The sequence below is a fragment of the Anopheles nili genome, chromosome 2 (assembly GCF_943737925.1).
Source record: "Anopheles nili chromosome 2, idAnoNiliSN_F5_01, whole genome shotgun sequence".
NCBI classification, from domain to species: domain Eukaryota; kingdom Metazoa; phylum Arthropoda; class Insecta; order Diptera; family Culicidae; genus Anopheles; species Anopheles nili.
The window spans coordinates 14,214,931-14,229,744 of record NC_071291.1 but is presented as its reverse complement, the minus strand read 5'-3'; the positions used below and the strand labels follow the sequence as shown (position 1 = coordinate 14,229,744).

The 14,814-nt window shown below is 51.0% G+C and overlaps 1 protein-coding gene across 1 annotated transcript; it reads right to left on the bottom strand.

Moving 5' to 3' along the window:
- Positions 1–5,877: 5,877 nt before the first annotated feature.
- On the bottom strand, positions 5,878–12,835 carry LOC128721785 (aldehyde dehydrogenase 1A1-like). The gene is made up of 4 exons (XM_053815578.1): positions 12,741–12,835; positions 6,677–7,457; positions 6,100–6,607; positions 5,878–6,022 (listed from the first exon to the last, which is right to left on the bottom strand). The coding sequence occupies exons 1-4, from the start codon at positions 12,774–12,776 to the stop codon at positions 5,878–5,880; spliced, it is 1,470 nt and encodes a 489-aa protein (XP_053671553.1). The 5' UTR covers positions 12,777–12,835.
- Between the last annotated feature and the right edge of the window lie 1,979 nt (positions 12,836–14,814).

Below are 14,814 nucleotides of genomic sequence, written 5' to 3'. Positions count from 1 at the left end.
CGTTGCACGCGGACGTCGTGAAGACGTCCAACTCTGTCCGTGATCTCTAACCCGCAGCAATCCCGCGCTTTGATTTTGTGCGCCCGAAAGGAAGCGGAAACGATACGGATTTGTGTCCGTCCGAGGGAAAAAAGTGTGACTTTTTGATGGCGCGAAAGCCGAGCAACACCAAACGGCTGAGACGCGAGCTGAACACCAACTGAACAGCGACAGTTCCCGGCTCGATTGAAGCCAGCTCATGAGACACGTCGAGATGTGCCTGACTGTGGGATAAAGGCGCGCGAAAGCGAGATCGCTGCAGTTGGCAACGGTGCGTTTGCTCGTGGTTATGCGAACCGCAGCAAATGTGCAATTATGCTGCCGATGTGCAAGCTGAAGAGGTTCTGTAGATGGTTCGTTTGTTACCGCCAAAAATGCACCGAGCCGCCGGTGGTAATGAATTATGTGCGATTATTACAGCGCGGATGAGCCGCAAGGATTAGGCAAATTGAGGAGATTCGAGAAAGCGGCTCCTGACGATCATAAATTCAACCCCAAATGGTGGTTGTGTCGCAAAGAAACACATTCGTTTTTCCGACACGTAGCAACTCATCCATTCAAATTTCAGTTACTCCAATAATCGACCTGTACTGAAGAGCGAATTAAATCAGGAAAAAAAAATAATTCAACATCAGCCAATTCCCATAGCGCAGGTTTTTTACGCAGAAAACCCCGCTCGAGAACTCCACCAGCAGTGTTTCATCGCATCCACGTCGATCGCCAGACGATCGTTTCAACATCTCCAGCACATTGCACCACACCGACCCGGAGGTAGCTCGCAGGAAACCGATACGGAATCGTAATTACCTGCCAATAAAACTGCTTCCCTATGAAACCGCAACCCAGGCCAGACACCCGCCAAAGGGCCACGTTCTCGAAGGGTGGCCGCCAGTGAGAGAGAAGCAGCACATGTACGGAAGAGCCAAATAATATAAATATTGCTCTAACCCGCCCACCAACCTCGGCTGCGTATGCACGCGTGTAATTGTCCGTGACCGCGACGTGGAGACGCGAGACGACGACGCGCATCCTCGGCGGGAAACTCGATCCACCTGATTCTTGCTCAAGCGCAACCGGCGTAGGATGGGCCCAATGGGACCATGTTCCAGGCTCGCAGCAACAACTCTGGCTACTCTGGCGGTAGCTCGTGGTGGAGTGGCGCAACTGGACCGCTATTAGCCTCGCGAAATGGCTACAATAAATAGAAACAATAGACAGACGCGTACGTTTTCCGTCCAATGCGCCATCCCTTCGAAAGGGCCTTCATCGCGCTGGTGACACGTTCTTGCCGCCAACTGAAGTCCTGTTCCGTGCGCGGATAACGGACGTACGCGTTCGACCTTTGCCTGGAGGGGTATGAGGGTTTTTTTTTCTAACAAATTGCTAACATTGAATCGCAACACGGCTCGTTCGGGGCCCCTGCCGGTGTATGTAATGGCGTTCGTTTCGCTTCTTCCTAACCCAGGGAAGTGTTGTAATTTGCCAGCCGAACGGTCGGAATGGTGAATGCGGGCTGGGGCAAAACATTATTAGCGCAGATGTATCGTTTTATTTGAGTTTATTCTGCCCGTAAACGGGTTGTTAGAGACCCACCGGGGGCTTGTTCTTGCCCGTGGATCGTCTCGCGATCGCGTTCGCGTTCTAAGACATCCTGGTACCTTCGCCGAACGGTACATCGAGACACGGTGCTAATGCTCGACCCGGCTCGGCGTTATGTTTTGGTAAATGCGTTATTTTTCTTAACCCCCTTGTTCGGGTTGCGTTTTGCACCCCATCCCAAGGGGTGTTGTTGAGTCGCGAGTACGAGCCGTGGGAAGAGCTTGTGCAGAAGATTTTTTTTCTTTTCCATTTTTCTTTCGTTTTTCTTTTTGGGGGGGAAAAAAAACGCCAACATTAATGGTCATCCGGTCGGTCGTCCTGGTGCCGGCTTTTTTAGGTCATTAGTGCTCCGGAGCGTGGCGAATTGTTGGGCTTTGTTTTACAGCCGATGTAAACGTGCAACTGCCGGTGTGTCTGCCCTGCGATGTGTTGTGTTGTTTTTAAATTCCGGGAAAACGTTAATCCGCCTTGGGTTGCTGCATCCAAGGAGGCTTTGGTACGCTAATGTTAGCCTAAAGTATTGCTTATTATAATCGTATCTTTCAAAACGCAGCTTGATGGTAATTATATGTTCGAGCTTATACATGATAATACTAAATAATCTTCAGAGAGTTTTCGTCGCTGCTAAGGTGTTGAAATATGATAACATACGCTTTACAGAGAATAGCCTTTTTTGCAAATGAAGCAAAACTCATCCCAAGTAAACTCACTATCGTCTAAAATTCTCGCAAACGAACGTGTACTGTTTAAATAACTCGTAAGTCCACAAAACGTAAACTTTCTCACGTTCCCGAACGTCTCACACGTCCGGATAAATCGCACAATCGTTCGTCCAGCCAACACCCTGCGCTGAATGCCTCAACATCTCCATCAGCGGCTCAGATCATGTGCTTATGCTGTCAAAAAAAAAAAAACAACTAACAAAGCATCACGTGCAACAGTTAAACGTGGAAACCCCTCGATCACACCGTCTGCTGGTGGAATTTTCACCCTCAATGCTGACACAATCCGCACACCGTAATCGTGCACGGTTTCGCGGATTCGCGCCACCGCGTCACATAATCGCCTCCAGCATAGATGACCCGGCGATGGCGATCTTGGGAATCTTTGCCCGCACAGATCACGCTTCGAACAGCGTTTCCAATTCCGTTTGATTTCGCAGTACCACTCAGTCCCTTTTCACTCGCTCTTTCGTTCGCTCGCTTTCCGCAAAACGGGCAACGATCGTAACCTCACGATCACTCATTACAACACCTTCAGGCGGTACGTTTTCGTCGTTCGCTTTTTTTGGGCTCGCTTCTTCCAGCGCCATTGCCGAAAGGGATTCGTCATATTATGGCACTTACACGATCGCGCTGCGTTGATTGATTCCTTTCGAGTGCTGAAGTTGTTTGGGTTGCAGGGGAGATTTTCATTACCATCGCTTACGGCGCGCACGATTCACTGTCGATCTTCACTTGGCAAAACCCGGTTCCCTTACTCTAACCGGACGCAAGTTAGAAGCTGTGCTGATTTTTCCCGCCCCAGCCAAGCCCGTTCCTCGTGGTAGGACGACATCTTCCACGCCGCGGGCACATGATTTATGTGAGCCATGTCTCCGCCATTGATCGACGTGCCAAACCCGCATCGAAACCCATGCATTCGACTGTTGGAGTTTGCGTTTTCATCGCCACGCGGCCACGAGCGATCAATCGCCGCGTGTGCGCGCGCGCGCCCCAGCCCATTAGCGGACTAGTTTTCGAAAGGTTTTCACTTTGCGCCACCCTCCGTGGCGATGCGGAACGCTGGTGGAGCTGAGTTGAGTGTGGGGCGCGGAAACGGAAGTTATGATGCCGAACAATTATGCAATCGGAGCAGATCGCATTCGATCGTGTGGTGTGGCGCGAAATCTGCACCAGCCAAAATTGTGTGCGCCCGAAAGGACGGTCGCTCGCCTGGGAAGCTCGATTTGGTTTGGGAGGGTTTTTCTTTTCATTTCTTTTCTTTTTCCGACCCCGCACTCAGCCTGGGCTGCTCGTTACGAGAGTGGTTTCGTTTGTTTGTCATCGTTTTTTTTTGGTTGCTGCTCACTTTTGCCTACAATTTGCATTTTTCGCTCGCTTTCTTTGATGGCAGGAGAAACAGAGAAAAAAAACCCTCCCCGACGGTGGTGATGGTGATGCAATCCGCTTGCGGAAAACGGAACGGAAACGATTAGTTTATTGGCCTTCGACGTCTGTGTCGGGGGCTGTGTTGTTTGGCAGAGAAGGCAGTGGTTTTTTTATTGCTCCTCCCAATTCAATGTCAGCGACCACACGACCGGATGTCTCGAGCTACACCACCTAAGCATCCCTTAAACGCCTCCGAGAACGGGCGGTGCTAAATTCCGAAAAAGCTACACCGTTCGAAAGTGGCTCTTCATGGCAGCCAGTCCGTCTGGCGGGAAAAGCGCCAAAGGCACCGATTGCGCAAGAGAAACCAAGACGATTGGTCTGACGCGCCGCAAACAGGATTCCAAGGAAGAGCTAATAGGATCATTCCAGCATCGCAGTAGGCCGGGGACGGAGTTTCTACCATTAGCCATTCGCTCTCGTTCCGCTGGCAGTGGCATAAAGACCACGCTGCACGTTGTCTAATCGGTGTTATTAGATTCGGCGTTACTCAATTAAGATGCGAGTGTGTGTGTGTGTGTGTTTTCTCTGCATTTCCGCCGTGGCTCACTGTGGGGTGGAATTCCAGCCGACCCATTGCCGGGGTTGGGAAAAACCGGTCCGGATGTTTGTTTGTCTCGGTCCCGGGGTGGTGATCATGGCAAGCTGCATTCAATTAAGAGCATCTCGCGACACCTGCGTGAAGTTTCGCATTGCTATGTTTGCTGAGTTGCGGATTTTTGCACCACTTGCGTTGTTTGCTCTGGCGATGGAGTGCCTTGTGTCAATCCTGGCACCTGTAGACCACTGCGAATGCACTTGGTGTGCAAGTGCAAGTGCACTCGCGGACGTCTGGTGTCAGAAGTTTTCGTGGTGCGATCTACACCTCTTGCGGTGGCTTAAAATACCCGCTATGAGGGACACGGAAATGCCAAGAAGGAAATCGAAAGCGCCTTCTCGAAAGGTGCCTCTTGAGGCTGGATGCGATGACTCTGCGTGTCTGGATGAGGAAAAGGTCACGTCCGTGTCTGGATGTCCATCGAGAGGGTTCGGTTGTGCATGCAAATAAGCAGAATCGATGGCCGACCGTGAAGTGTTCTGTCGGGCGATTAACTTCTCGAGAGCCTCGTCGTCAAACGATGGCCCTTCGCGTAGTTATTGATGCCTGGTTGTGTGTTGGAACATGAAATCCCAAACCAACTGAGTAGAGTCGCGTGCAGATCACCCGGCAGGAGATCCGGAATGACTGACGTCACTAGCAGCGCCCCAGTGCGATACCGTTTTCCGATCAACGAGCGCGTGGAAATTGCCCGTAAGACTTCCGCTTCGCGAGAATTGACGCCAGAAAGTGGCCCTTTAAGCCAGCCGGCGCTCACAGGCGTTGCTCTTAACGGGTTTTCCGGCAGGGCCATCAATACGAAACCGAACCGTCCTGTCACACGGGGGTGTTGCGATTAAGCCACCCTTGTTGGGCCTTGCGCTGTCGGGTAACGGTTGTTTTGGGAATTGAATCGTGATTCTCGGCGATTTTTTTTCTCACTGTCCTTCCCTTCGATTAGTCGCGCCCTTCGCGAGGGAAGCGCGCAATTTGTAAAAGGATGCGACGAACAGGGGAAAGAAAAACGATCTCGAGATCGAAAGAATAATCGATTTTTGGAACGCAAATTCGAGGATTCCTCGCCATGATCGCGCTTCCCCGAGATCGATGAAGTGGCGATCGAAAGCACAGCAAACGGGCGAAAAACGGTAAATGCGAAAGCGAATTGCACGATCGCCCTTCTTGCGGTTAGCCACCGGCAGCCACCAGCGTAAGGACCTTGAGAGCCTTGAGAGAGGCGAAAAAAAGGACTATCTTATTAATTACTTTCTCCGTCGGGGGTCGAAACGGAGGCTGCGCTATTGATCGCGTTCCGAACGAGAGTAATCACCGTCACGATGGCTGTCCGCGAATCGACACCGATGGAGGAGATGAGCCCACCACCGAGCAGCAGATCGATTTCGTGATCCTTTTCACTTTCCACGCGAGCCTGCATTTCGATTTCTTTCAACGACGAACAGCAAAACGTGAGTGCGGAACGTCGAAAAGCACATTTATTACACCAACCGGCCTCTACACCTTCGCTGGCAGCTTGATCGTGACGGATTTCGTTTCCAGATACAGCTCGATACCGCTGTAGCCGAGCTCGCGGCCACTTCCGGACTGCTTGTAACCACCGAAAGGCGTCGTTGGCACCACGTAGTCGTAGCAGTTGACCCTGCAATGATCGATGAGGCACACGGGCACGAGCCAGTTAGAAAACCTGCACCAGTTCCGTTGAACCGAACAACCTACCAAACCGAGCCGGCCTCGACCGCGTTCGTGAAGGTGATGGCGGTGTTGATGTCCTTGGTGACGACACCCGCCGCCAGTCCGTACTCGGAGTTGTTGGCCCGCTCGATCACCTCGTCGAGTGTGCGGAACTTCAGGATGCTCTGGACTGGGCCAAAGATCTCTTCACGCGCGATCGCCATTCCGTCGGTGACATCCGAAAAGACGGTTGGTTCAACGAAGTATCCTACGGTTCCAAAACGCTTGCCACCAGCCTGCAATTTGGCGCCCTCTTTAACACCCGATTCCACGTAGCCCAACACCTTCCGGAACTGTTCCTCATCGACCTGCGGACCCTGCTGGATACCATCTGCGAATGCATCTCCAACACGACGTTGACGTGCCATCTCAGCGGCCTTTGCAACGAAGGCGTCATAGATGCCTTCCTGCACGAATGTACGACTTCCGGCGCAGCAGTTCTGACCGTGATTAGCGAAGATCGCGTTATGTGCGATCTCAACCGCTTCGTCGACTGAAAGCAGGGACAAAAATTAGACTCCAAAAGCGGGTGGTTGATGGAACCACACTAAGGGCTACTTACGGTCAGCATCAGCGAAGATAACCAGCGGGCTCTTGCCACCGAGCTCCAGCGACACCTTCTTCAGGTTCGACGTGGACGCACCAGCCAAAATCAATCGTCCCGTCTCAACCGAACCCGTAAACGCCACCTTCCGGACGTCCGGGTGGGCAACAATTGCGGCCCCAACCGTTGGACCGAACCCGTTCACGACGTTGATCACACCGGCCGGAAATCCGGCCTCCATCGACAACGCGGCCATATGCAACGCACTAAGCGGCGTCTGCTCGGCAGGTTTCAACACAAGCGTACAGCCAGCGGCCAACGCTGGAGCCCACTTCCAGGCCAACATCAGCACCGGATAGTTCCACGGGATGATCTGTCCAACGACACCGACCGGTTCCTTGCGGATGTACGTCAGCACCGGACCGTCCGAGGGTACCGTGCTGCCGTGGATTTTGTCCGCCCAACCGGCATAATACCGGAACGTGTCGATCGCACAGTTCACGTCGAACGTTGCGTCCGCGAAGGTTTTGCCGTTGTCAAGCGCCTCCAGGTTCGCGAGTGTGTCGATGTCACGCTGCATTAGATCCGCCAGCCGGTTCAGCAGACGGCCACGGCCTGAGGCATCCATTTGGCGCCAGGGTGCGCCACGGGCGAACGCTGCTTTGGCCACACGTACGGCCTCATCCACGTCAGCTTGGCCACCTTCAGCGACGGATACGATCGGTTGTTCCGTGGCTGGGTTGAGCGTCACGAACGTACCGCCAGCTTTTGCGTCCACAAACTCGTTGTTGATGAAGAGCTGCAAAGGAAAGGTCGCATGTGGTCGGGGGTGAGTGAGAGAGAGAGAGAGAGGAAGTGCATTCCGAGTAGAGGGAGGATTCGTGCGTGCAATTCGCCACCCCGAAAAGCGCAGTTCGAGGGCGTGCAACGCTCATTATGAACGGCATGATTTATGCCACCTTCGAAACCGCTCGACCGAGAGACTCTGGCGAAAAGGCGCACATTGCGCCAATGTCCTGTTTGCCAGGCGACGATTATAATAAAAATTATGAAATTAAGTTATTAAGCCGGGAGATTTATGAAGCGGAAAACGGCATGCGAACGGCATGAGCCCAGGGATGGCGACAGTTTATTTACTTTTTTCTTTTCTGTCGGCAGCCCAGCAAGGGTGGCCCTGGTTCACGGTTCGTTAGGTAAGGGTTGCTTTGCATGCGACCATTCGAGCCGTATCCTTCGTCGAATGGAAGCCTGGCAAGGCGCTACATTGTCGCGATCCTCCCGCATGCTCGGGAGTACAATCAGCTCAGAGTTTGGGGCCAGTTGGTGTTGGGTTTTTTTTTTGCTAGTTGCCCGTCCGCATTTTGGTTGGTTTTGGAGTATGTTTTCCATGCCGCTTTTTTGCCTGCTCGTTCTCTCTCTCTCGCTCGATCTTCTCGTTTTAGTTCGCTGGTTCCGAACCACATGGTTGGCGACATTTTGTGGTCCATCGACCCTCAGCACGAAGGAGAAATGGGCCGGTTTTAGGGTCAAATGGGTGGCCGATCAACGGACGACTGGGAGGGTCACCACCGATGCATGTTATAGTTAATTGCTTTGGCACAGTATGCAATTTTTCTCGCCCGCCCATGCCCAACAGGAGCGGGCCAAAAAAGGGAAACCTTTTTTTTTTGTTTTTTTTTTGTTTTTGCGGAACGCCTTCCATCCCACCCGAAAGGGACCTTTGCGAGCAGCGCTTCGTTGCGGGAAGGTTTCGGGAAGCCCACGGTGGGTGATGTAACGGTTGTCGCGGTTTCCCGTGCTGGGTGATGAACGAGGATAATGCGAACGAAAATAGGTCAGCGAGTTCGACGGTGGTTGCACTTCCGTAATGTCGCTGGCCATTTGATGAAGCATCGGTGAAGCGTCCGGGTCTCGTGTTGCGGTTGGGAATTTAATTGAATTGGTTATAAAAATTATCTCCCAACCATCCGCGCAACCAAGCCATACGGGCGTTACGGTGTCGCCCAGCGATGCCGCAAGCGTTGTATCACTTCCCGGAGCCATTTGCGGGGTGGACAAAATGCGTAATTGTGTGTGCTTGGTTGCGAATAAATATTGCAATTTTTATTTGCGCAGCACTATGATGAGTAAACGAATCCGAATTAAAAATCATGTCCTGTTTACCAGAAATATTGCCCTCCCATTCCATGGCCGCATTGTTATCCTAGCAAATTGCAATTCATTGGCCACGTTCATTCGGCTTAATTCACACATTGAGCCTCCTTTTTGCAGCATGTAATGCAATCTCGAATTGCGACATGGATCCCTCGAAAAAGCGTGGTGTGAAAAAAATGTTAAATTCCACTCATCAATGATTGGGAAAGGTACTTAAAAAACCTTCTGGAATTTCACCATTTCGTGCCGAACCAAACAGCCCGGGCCACCGGGTCAGCAGGCCATCCACAAGTCGGCATCCTTGCCGTGGCGTTGGGTCGGCGGCAGAAATTAGTGTTAAGACATAATTTCTTAATTTTCCACGCTCGTCAGCTGAAAGGCGAAAAAAGGCCCCAGCAAAGCAGGGTCGAGCGCAGCCTTGGGTCATTTAGCCGGCAGAAATTTATGCGCCCGGCTTTGCGAACCCGTCGCCACGCGCGATCACGAGATAATAATAATTAATTTTTTGGCATCAGCGCTTCTTCGTACGCACTGTGGCGTGCATCGGCCCAGGAGCTCCCGTTTCGGTGAAGCACGCCAGCCTTAAGAAGGGCCAGCCGTTGTTCGACGCCGAAAAAGGGATGGCAGGCAGCCCTTGATGGCAGCACGGCCATTCCGCGCACGCTGGAAGGAAGAGCCTATTTTCGTGCTGCAAGTCTCCTTTTTTTTTTTTTTTGGTGCGACGAGCGCACGGAAGACAAATCACAGCCGGCACAGGAGGGCACACGCGAGGTAAAGAAAGCAGAAAAAGATAAACGACTTAAGTAATGCGATACGATTTAACGCGATAGCGATGCATGCCAAAGCACAACTTATGACCATGTGCGTTGCGCTGATTTGCGATGCGTGACTTTGCTGCGACGCGCAAACACGCGAATCCTTGCGCGTGCGTTTCGATCCGAGCTTCAGAGCCGGCTTCCCGGTGTGCCAGCAAATGAATGAATGCAATCGCACCGACGCACATACACATTCTTTCTCTCTCGCTCTCGCTTGCTTACTCGAGCAGCAATACGAAGAAAAAAAACACTCCACCATCGATCGTCCCGGAATCGACGATCGTGGAGTCGGGAGGAGGACATTAAATTTTAAATTGTTTATGCGTCCCGTTTTGGGGGCGCAGTAGGAACATGCCCGACTGCACACGGGGTTTGGTGCGTTTTTTTTTGTTGCTGTTGTACCCATTACCCGCACTGGTGTTGAAAGTTTTAAGTACACTTCTGCGCCGGGCCGAGGGTTGCTTTTACACAATCGATCCGAGGATCGATCGTCACAGGCCACACGCTGTCGATCAGGAGGTAGAACATGATTTATCGACCGCACCCCAATTGGGCCCTTTGGCGTGGTCGAGTTGTTGTGGTTGTTGCGTCCGTCTCCTTTCGTCCTTTCACCGATCGCTGGATCAGCGAGCGGGATCTGAAAGATTTTCTGCAATGAAGGCAGCAAGAAACGGGCTCTTGAGGAAGCATCAATTGGTGCGCCATTGGCGAGGATTAAACAAGGAAACGGTTTTGGAGGGATTTAAAATTAATCCTTTCTGGTCGCTTTGAACACAGGACGTTGAAGGTTCGTTTCGAGTGAAATTACTCATTATCTGATTGCATCGTGACTAAGGAAATCCTTTCGGGTTATTCTCACCAGAGTGCATCGCGTAAAGTTATCTGATTTGCTACAAAACGCTGTACATAACATCGGTGCATCGGTGAATTTCTTGACTCTTTCGCATTATGATTTTGATCGCTATTCAGTAATACCTTCGCACCCATTGAGTAAATGCCGGAAAATGTATTAAAGTGGTCGCGAAAGAAAATAAATGAGCTACCCGAAATAACACTGCCGAAATTTAGCTCAAACAAACCACAAAAATGTAAGATATTTGAAATCGTATATCTTCCTGCGATCGCTCACATTCAAGAAAGCACCTTACCGCGATTAAGCAATTCAATTTCCAACCGCGATTGCGTTCAACTCCCAGAACCATGCCGTTATGATTTCTCCGTTGCCCTTTACCTTTCGCGTGGCAGCATCGCGACCGGGCCAGGGAGAATTCGCCCTCCCCATTCGAAACGGTCCCGTGCCAAGATTTGCCAAAGGCACACAAGACAAAAGATGCCGTAAGAATCCGCCAAGCTCGCTTACGTAAGCTCGCCAAACCGTGGGCGCAACCAACGCTGCCTTACGCTCCTGGTTCGACGGTGGAGTAATTATTCGATTCGGGAAAGGGCGCACGGACCGATGTAACATTACAAATGAACAAAAATCGAACCGTTGGGGGTGAAACCGAACCACGGGACACCCGATTGGGGTCGCGTTGCCGCGCATGGTGACGAAGAAAATGGCGAATTCCCGTGAAGTTCACCACGCGTCGGTTCGGTTGCGGAAAATGAAGACATTTTCGGGGGGTTCATCATTGCGAAAAGAACCATTCGGGGGTAGCTTTACGAACCTTATGACACTCGAGGTGGCTCACGAAATTGCGACCCTGTCGTCAGGCGGTTCAGTTCCCACCGAAAGCTCAATTAAGATACGGCAGAAAATCATCGAGTCGCGTGTGATAAGCGCCGTTTGATGGTGAATAAAAATAGCATTCATTCAGCCCACCCCCTAATTCGAGCCCTCTTTCGTCGCCGGGTGTAATTATCTGCCTCTCGAGCACTAATCTCCAGTCCCAGAGGTGCTCGAGTTCGATCGAAACCCTTTCGCGAAGCATTGATAAAACCTTCAAGAGGCCTTTCGGGACCCGCGGTTGGTGACAGCATCGCTGCTATCTAATCGCCCATCACCGATGACAGATCGCGCACGGGGTCACACCAAGCTACGGAAAAGGAGACGAGAGACAAACAACAACAACAACAAGAAAAACGAGCAAAAAAAAAGGGAAAGCTGCTCATTTACGTCACGCGCAGGGGCGCTCGCGACAGACAAAAATCGCACCGAAATCGTTTACGATCGGAGTGAAATCGCGTGAAGCGGTTGGCTTGAAATCTCAGCGGCTGGAGAATGGTTTTAAATTTGCGGATTGCAGTCGTGATCACCATCGAGATGGAAATAGATCCCGGTGGGTCGGTTTTTGGAGATCGGAAATCAGATCCCACCACCGGGTTTTTGCGGCCAATTAGACGATAATGATCAACTGGATCCGCTGGCACGTCGTCGATGGAATAAGCTAACCGGTTAGAATGAGACTCCAAAAAACCGGTTCGCATCCGGAAATCGGGAGCTTCCCCTGCGATTGTGGGAGGACTATCCAATTATGCTTCTTCCACAGGCATGGATTAGGAAATTGGACCGTTGCGGGAATTAGGTCACTGGGTAGGGCCCAAAATTGCACACCTAGCAGCCGGAAGCGTGCAGTTAAGCACATGTTGGCTGTGTGTGTGTTAGATGGTTTGCGTCTTTATGGCACTGGAATTTTAATTGTTCTCATCGTGGAAGGTGGCGTTAGACGTGGAGTTTAATCAGATCAATAACGCCACTCTTAATCTGATAAATAACGCCCCACTTAAAAAGCGCGGATTTAAACATCCGCTTAACTGCGCTCATTTCACTCGCCTCGCGTGTTTTAATGAGAAGAACGGTTGTGTTGAATATCAGCGAGCAGATAGGCGGTATATTTTCGGCATCTCCCACACAACTCCACTGGGAAGAAGCCAAATTATCTCTCTTCGAAAGACGCAAACGCACCGCTTTCATCTTCGAACACTTGTGAAGTTTCAAAACCCCTATCAAACGATAAACGAATCTCGCACCTCGAAACCGCACCAGAAGCCGCACATATATTTTCGCTTTCCGAAACCGAAACACATCCCGCTTAGGCGCCATTGCTTTTGGCACTAAAAATACTTTCTCCCGCGTCCGAGCAACACCCACGAGGAAAAAACAAACCGCTTACTTTGGTGTACTTGATCTCCTGCTTTGGATTCGCCATGTTGCTGCCGTTGCTTCGAAGGACGATGACCACACAGACTGTCTGCTAGAACGCTTGCCACCAGACTAATCCCGATCACGGATGGGACCGTGATTTGATCCACTAAACACGCGTCCCTTCAAGGCCACGTTTGCCGGTACGACGACACTGGCAACAGATTCGCCGGCTGGCTTGGTTGCGTGTGGTATGTGCGTTTCTTTCCGCGTTATTCTTAGCAACCCGACAAGACGCCACACTACGCCACACGACGCTTGATGGTGATAAACTGTCGGTTGGGGTTTTTGTGTGATAATACACAGCCTAAAACACGCTGCTTGGCGTCTAATCGAATGCTACACACGACTCCAGCACCGGCTCCGGTCGATGTTTGTGTAAATGATGCCAGGAAGCGTCTTCTCGGTCACGGTGTGGCGCTTCTTATGCAGTCAACACAAACAGCTCACCATCAAAATGGCTCCGGTTGCATCCGCACGGTTGACGGATTTACGGATCGGCTAATGGGAGGCAGATTAAAACGGGCTTCACGTTCCGCATGATTTACGGACGCTTTTTATACACATAAAACGAGCCATTTCGGACACCGGCAAGGTGAATTTTAGAACGAAACGCGTCGTAAAACCGATTTATGCTTCCCGGCGGCCAGCATTGCACTCGCATCTGCGCATGTCCGTGTCCCTGACAGTGGCGTTCTTTGACAGACGTTGATTTAGGTTTGTTTTAATTGTTTGAGAGAAGCCCGTCCCGGCTGAGTTTGATTGTGCCGTTTGGATGAAAATGCGGAGGAGTAGAACGCCGAATGTTGCCTTTGAAGGTTTGTGGCAGCACTTCCATAATTTATAAGCCGTTTACTTGTTTGCTAGGATGCCATTTATACGAGCTGTGAAAGTTAATGTAACATTAAAATACCAGCAGTGGGGTTATTAAATACGAAGGTTATCGTTGATTTTACTAATATAAACGGGTCATGTGAACTATGAGCTTCTAGTGAAGTTCGTTCAAGCCTAAAACGGTATTTTAAATTTCAGAAGATCGTCAATGGTTCAACCTCTTTAAAACGATTATATTTCTCCGGTTTCTCGAAACCCAATAAACCGTTACCACGACCCGGTCAAACCAAAGCTCGAACCGATAAAAAATAAAACGCTTCAAAAGCCACCAGTTTTCACTTTCAGCCTTTCGCGGGGCTCAAAGCGCTCGCTTGAATTTATACGCGAATGTCATCAGTTGCAACATAATTTAGTTTTCTATTTTTGAAGCCCCTCCTTTTATTCGAGGCCCCGCACGCTTCACCGCCAGGAATTCATTCCCCCGTTCCAATGCTCCGTTGGGAAGCGAAACCAAGCGCTCTGACAACTGCATGCGGCATTCAGCATCCATTTCAATCGTCGATGATATTTCGCGTGTCAACCGAACTTTCCTCACCAGGGCAGGGCAGGAAAGGCCCTTGCGACACTTCATTCCCTTTGCCTTTGCCGAAACACCCTACGAAGGGAAACTCTTTCGCTCGATCGTTCTTTTGATCTGCCAAACGCGATCGTGCTGGGCTTCGACGACAGCGCGAATCGGTGAGCTTGAAATACCGGCAGCATAGATTCGATTCATTTACGTGGTACGTTTGAAATTCAATCGATTTTTTTTTCATACTCACCTTCCCCTGTTTCTCCTGCCCAGCATAGCCCCAACATATCTCCTCCGTATTCCGCTCTTAAATAAATATCATTCCAAATGAACCCAAAAGTAAATAAATCTTATCATATATTCAAACCGGTAGCCCTTGCCGGTGCCCTTATCCTCCGCAAACATCGCCGTGCTGGGACGCGGCCGTTGGGATCGAAAAATCGGCCCTCGTCGAGGAATTCCACCGCGATGGTGCCCTTTTTTCCCACCACACAACCGTAGACACAACCTTCCTGAGAGACGCCTGCCTGGCCGGGTCATGCCGAAGGTTTACGTCCGTGGTCGTGCGTTGCGGTTGTGTGCGGGAATGAAATAAAGAGCGAATATTTTTATGCTCCACCCGCGCACCACCCCACGCACG

Bases quoted from the DNA above. Each gene is read 5' to 3' on its own strand.
- LOC128721785 (XM_053815578.1), bottom strand. From the start codon at position 12,776: ATGGCGAATCCAAAGCAGGAGATCAAGTACACCAAA. The intron at 7,458-12,740 runs GTAAGCGGTTTG...TTTCCTTTGCAG, and splicing joins AGGAGATCAAGTACACCAAA to CTCTTCATCAACAACGAGTT. The intron at 6,023-6,099 runs GTAGGTTGTTCG...CGATCATTGCAG, and splicing joins GTCGAGGCCGGCTCGGTTTG to GGTCAACTGCTACGACTACG.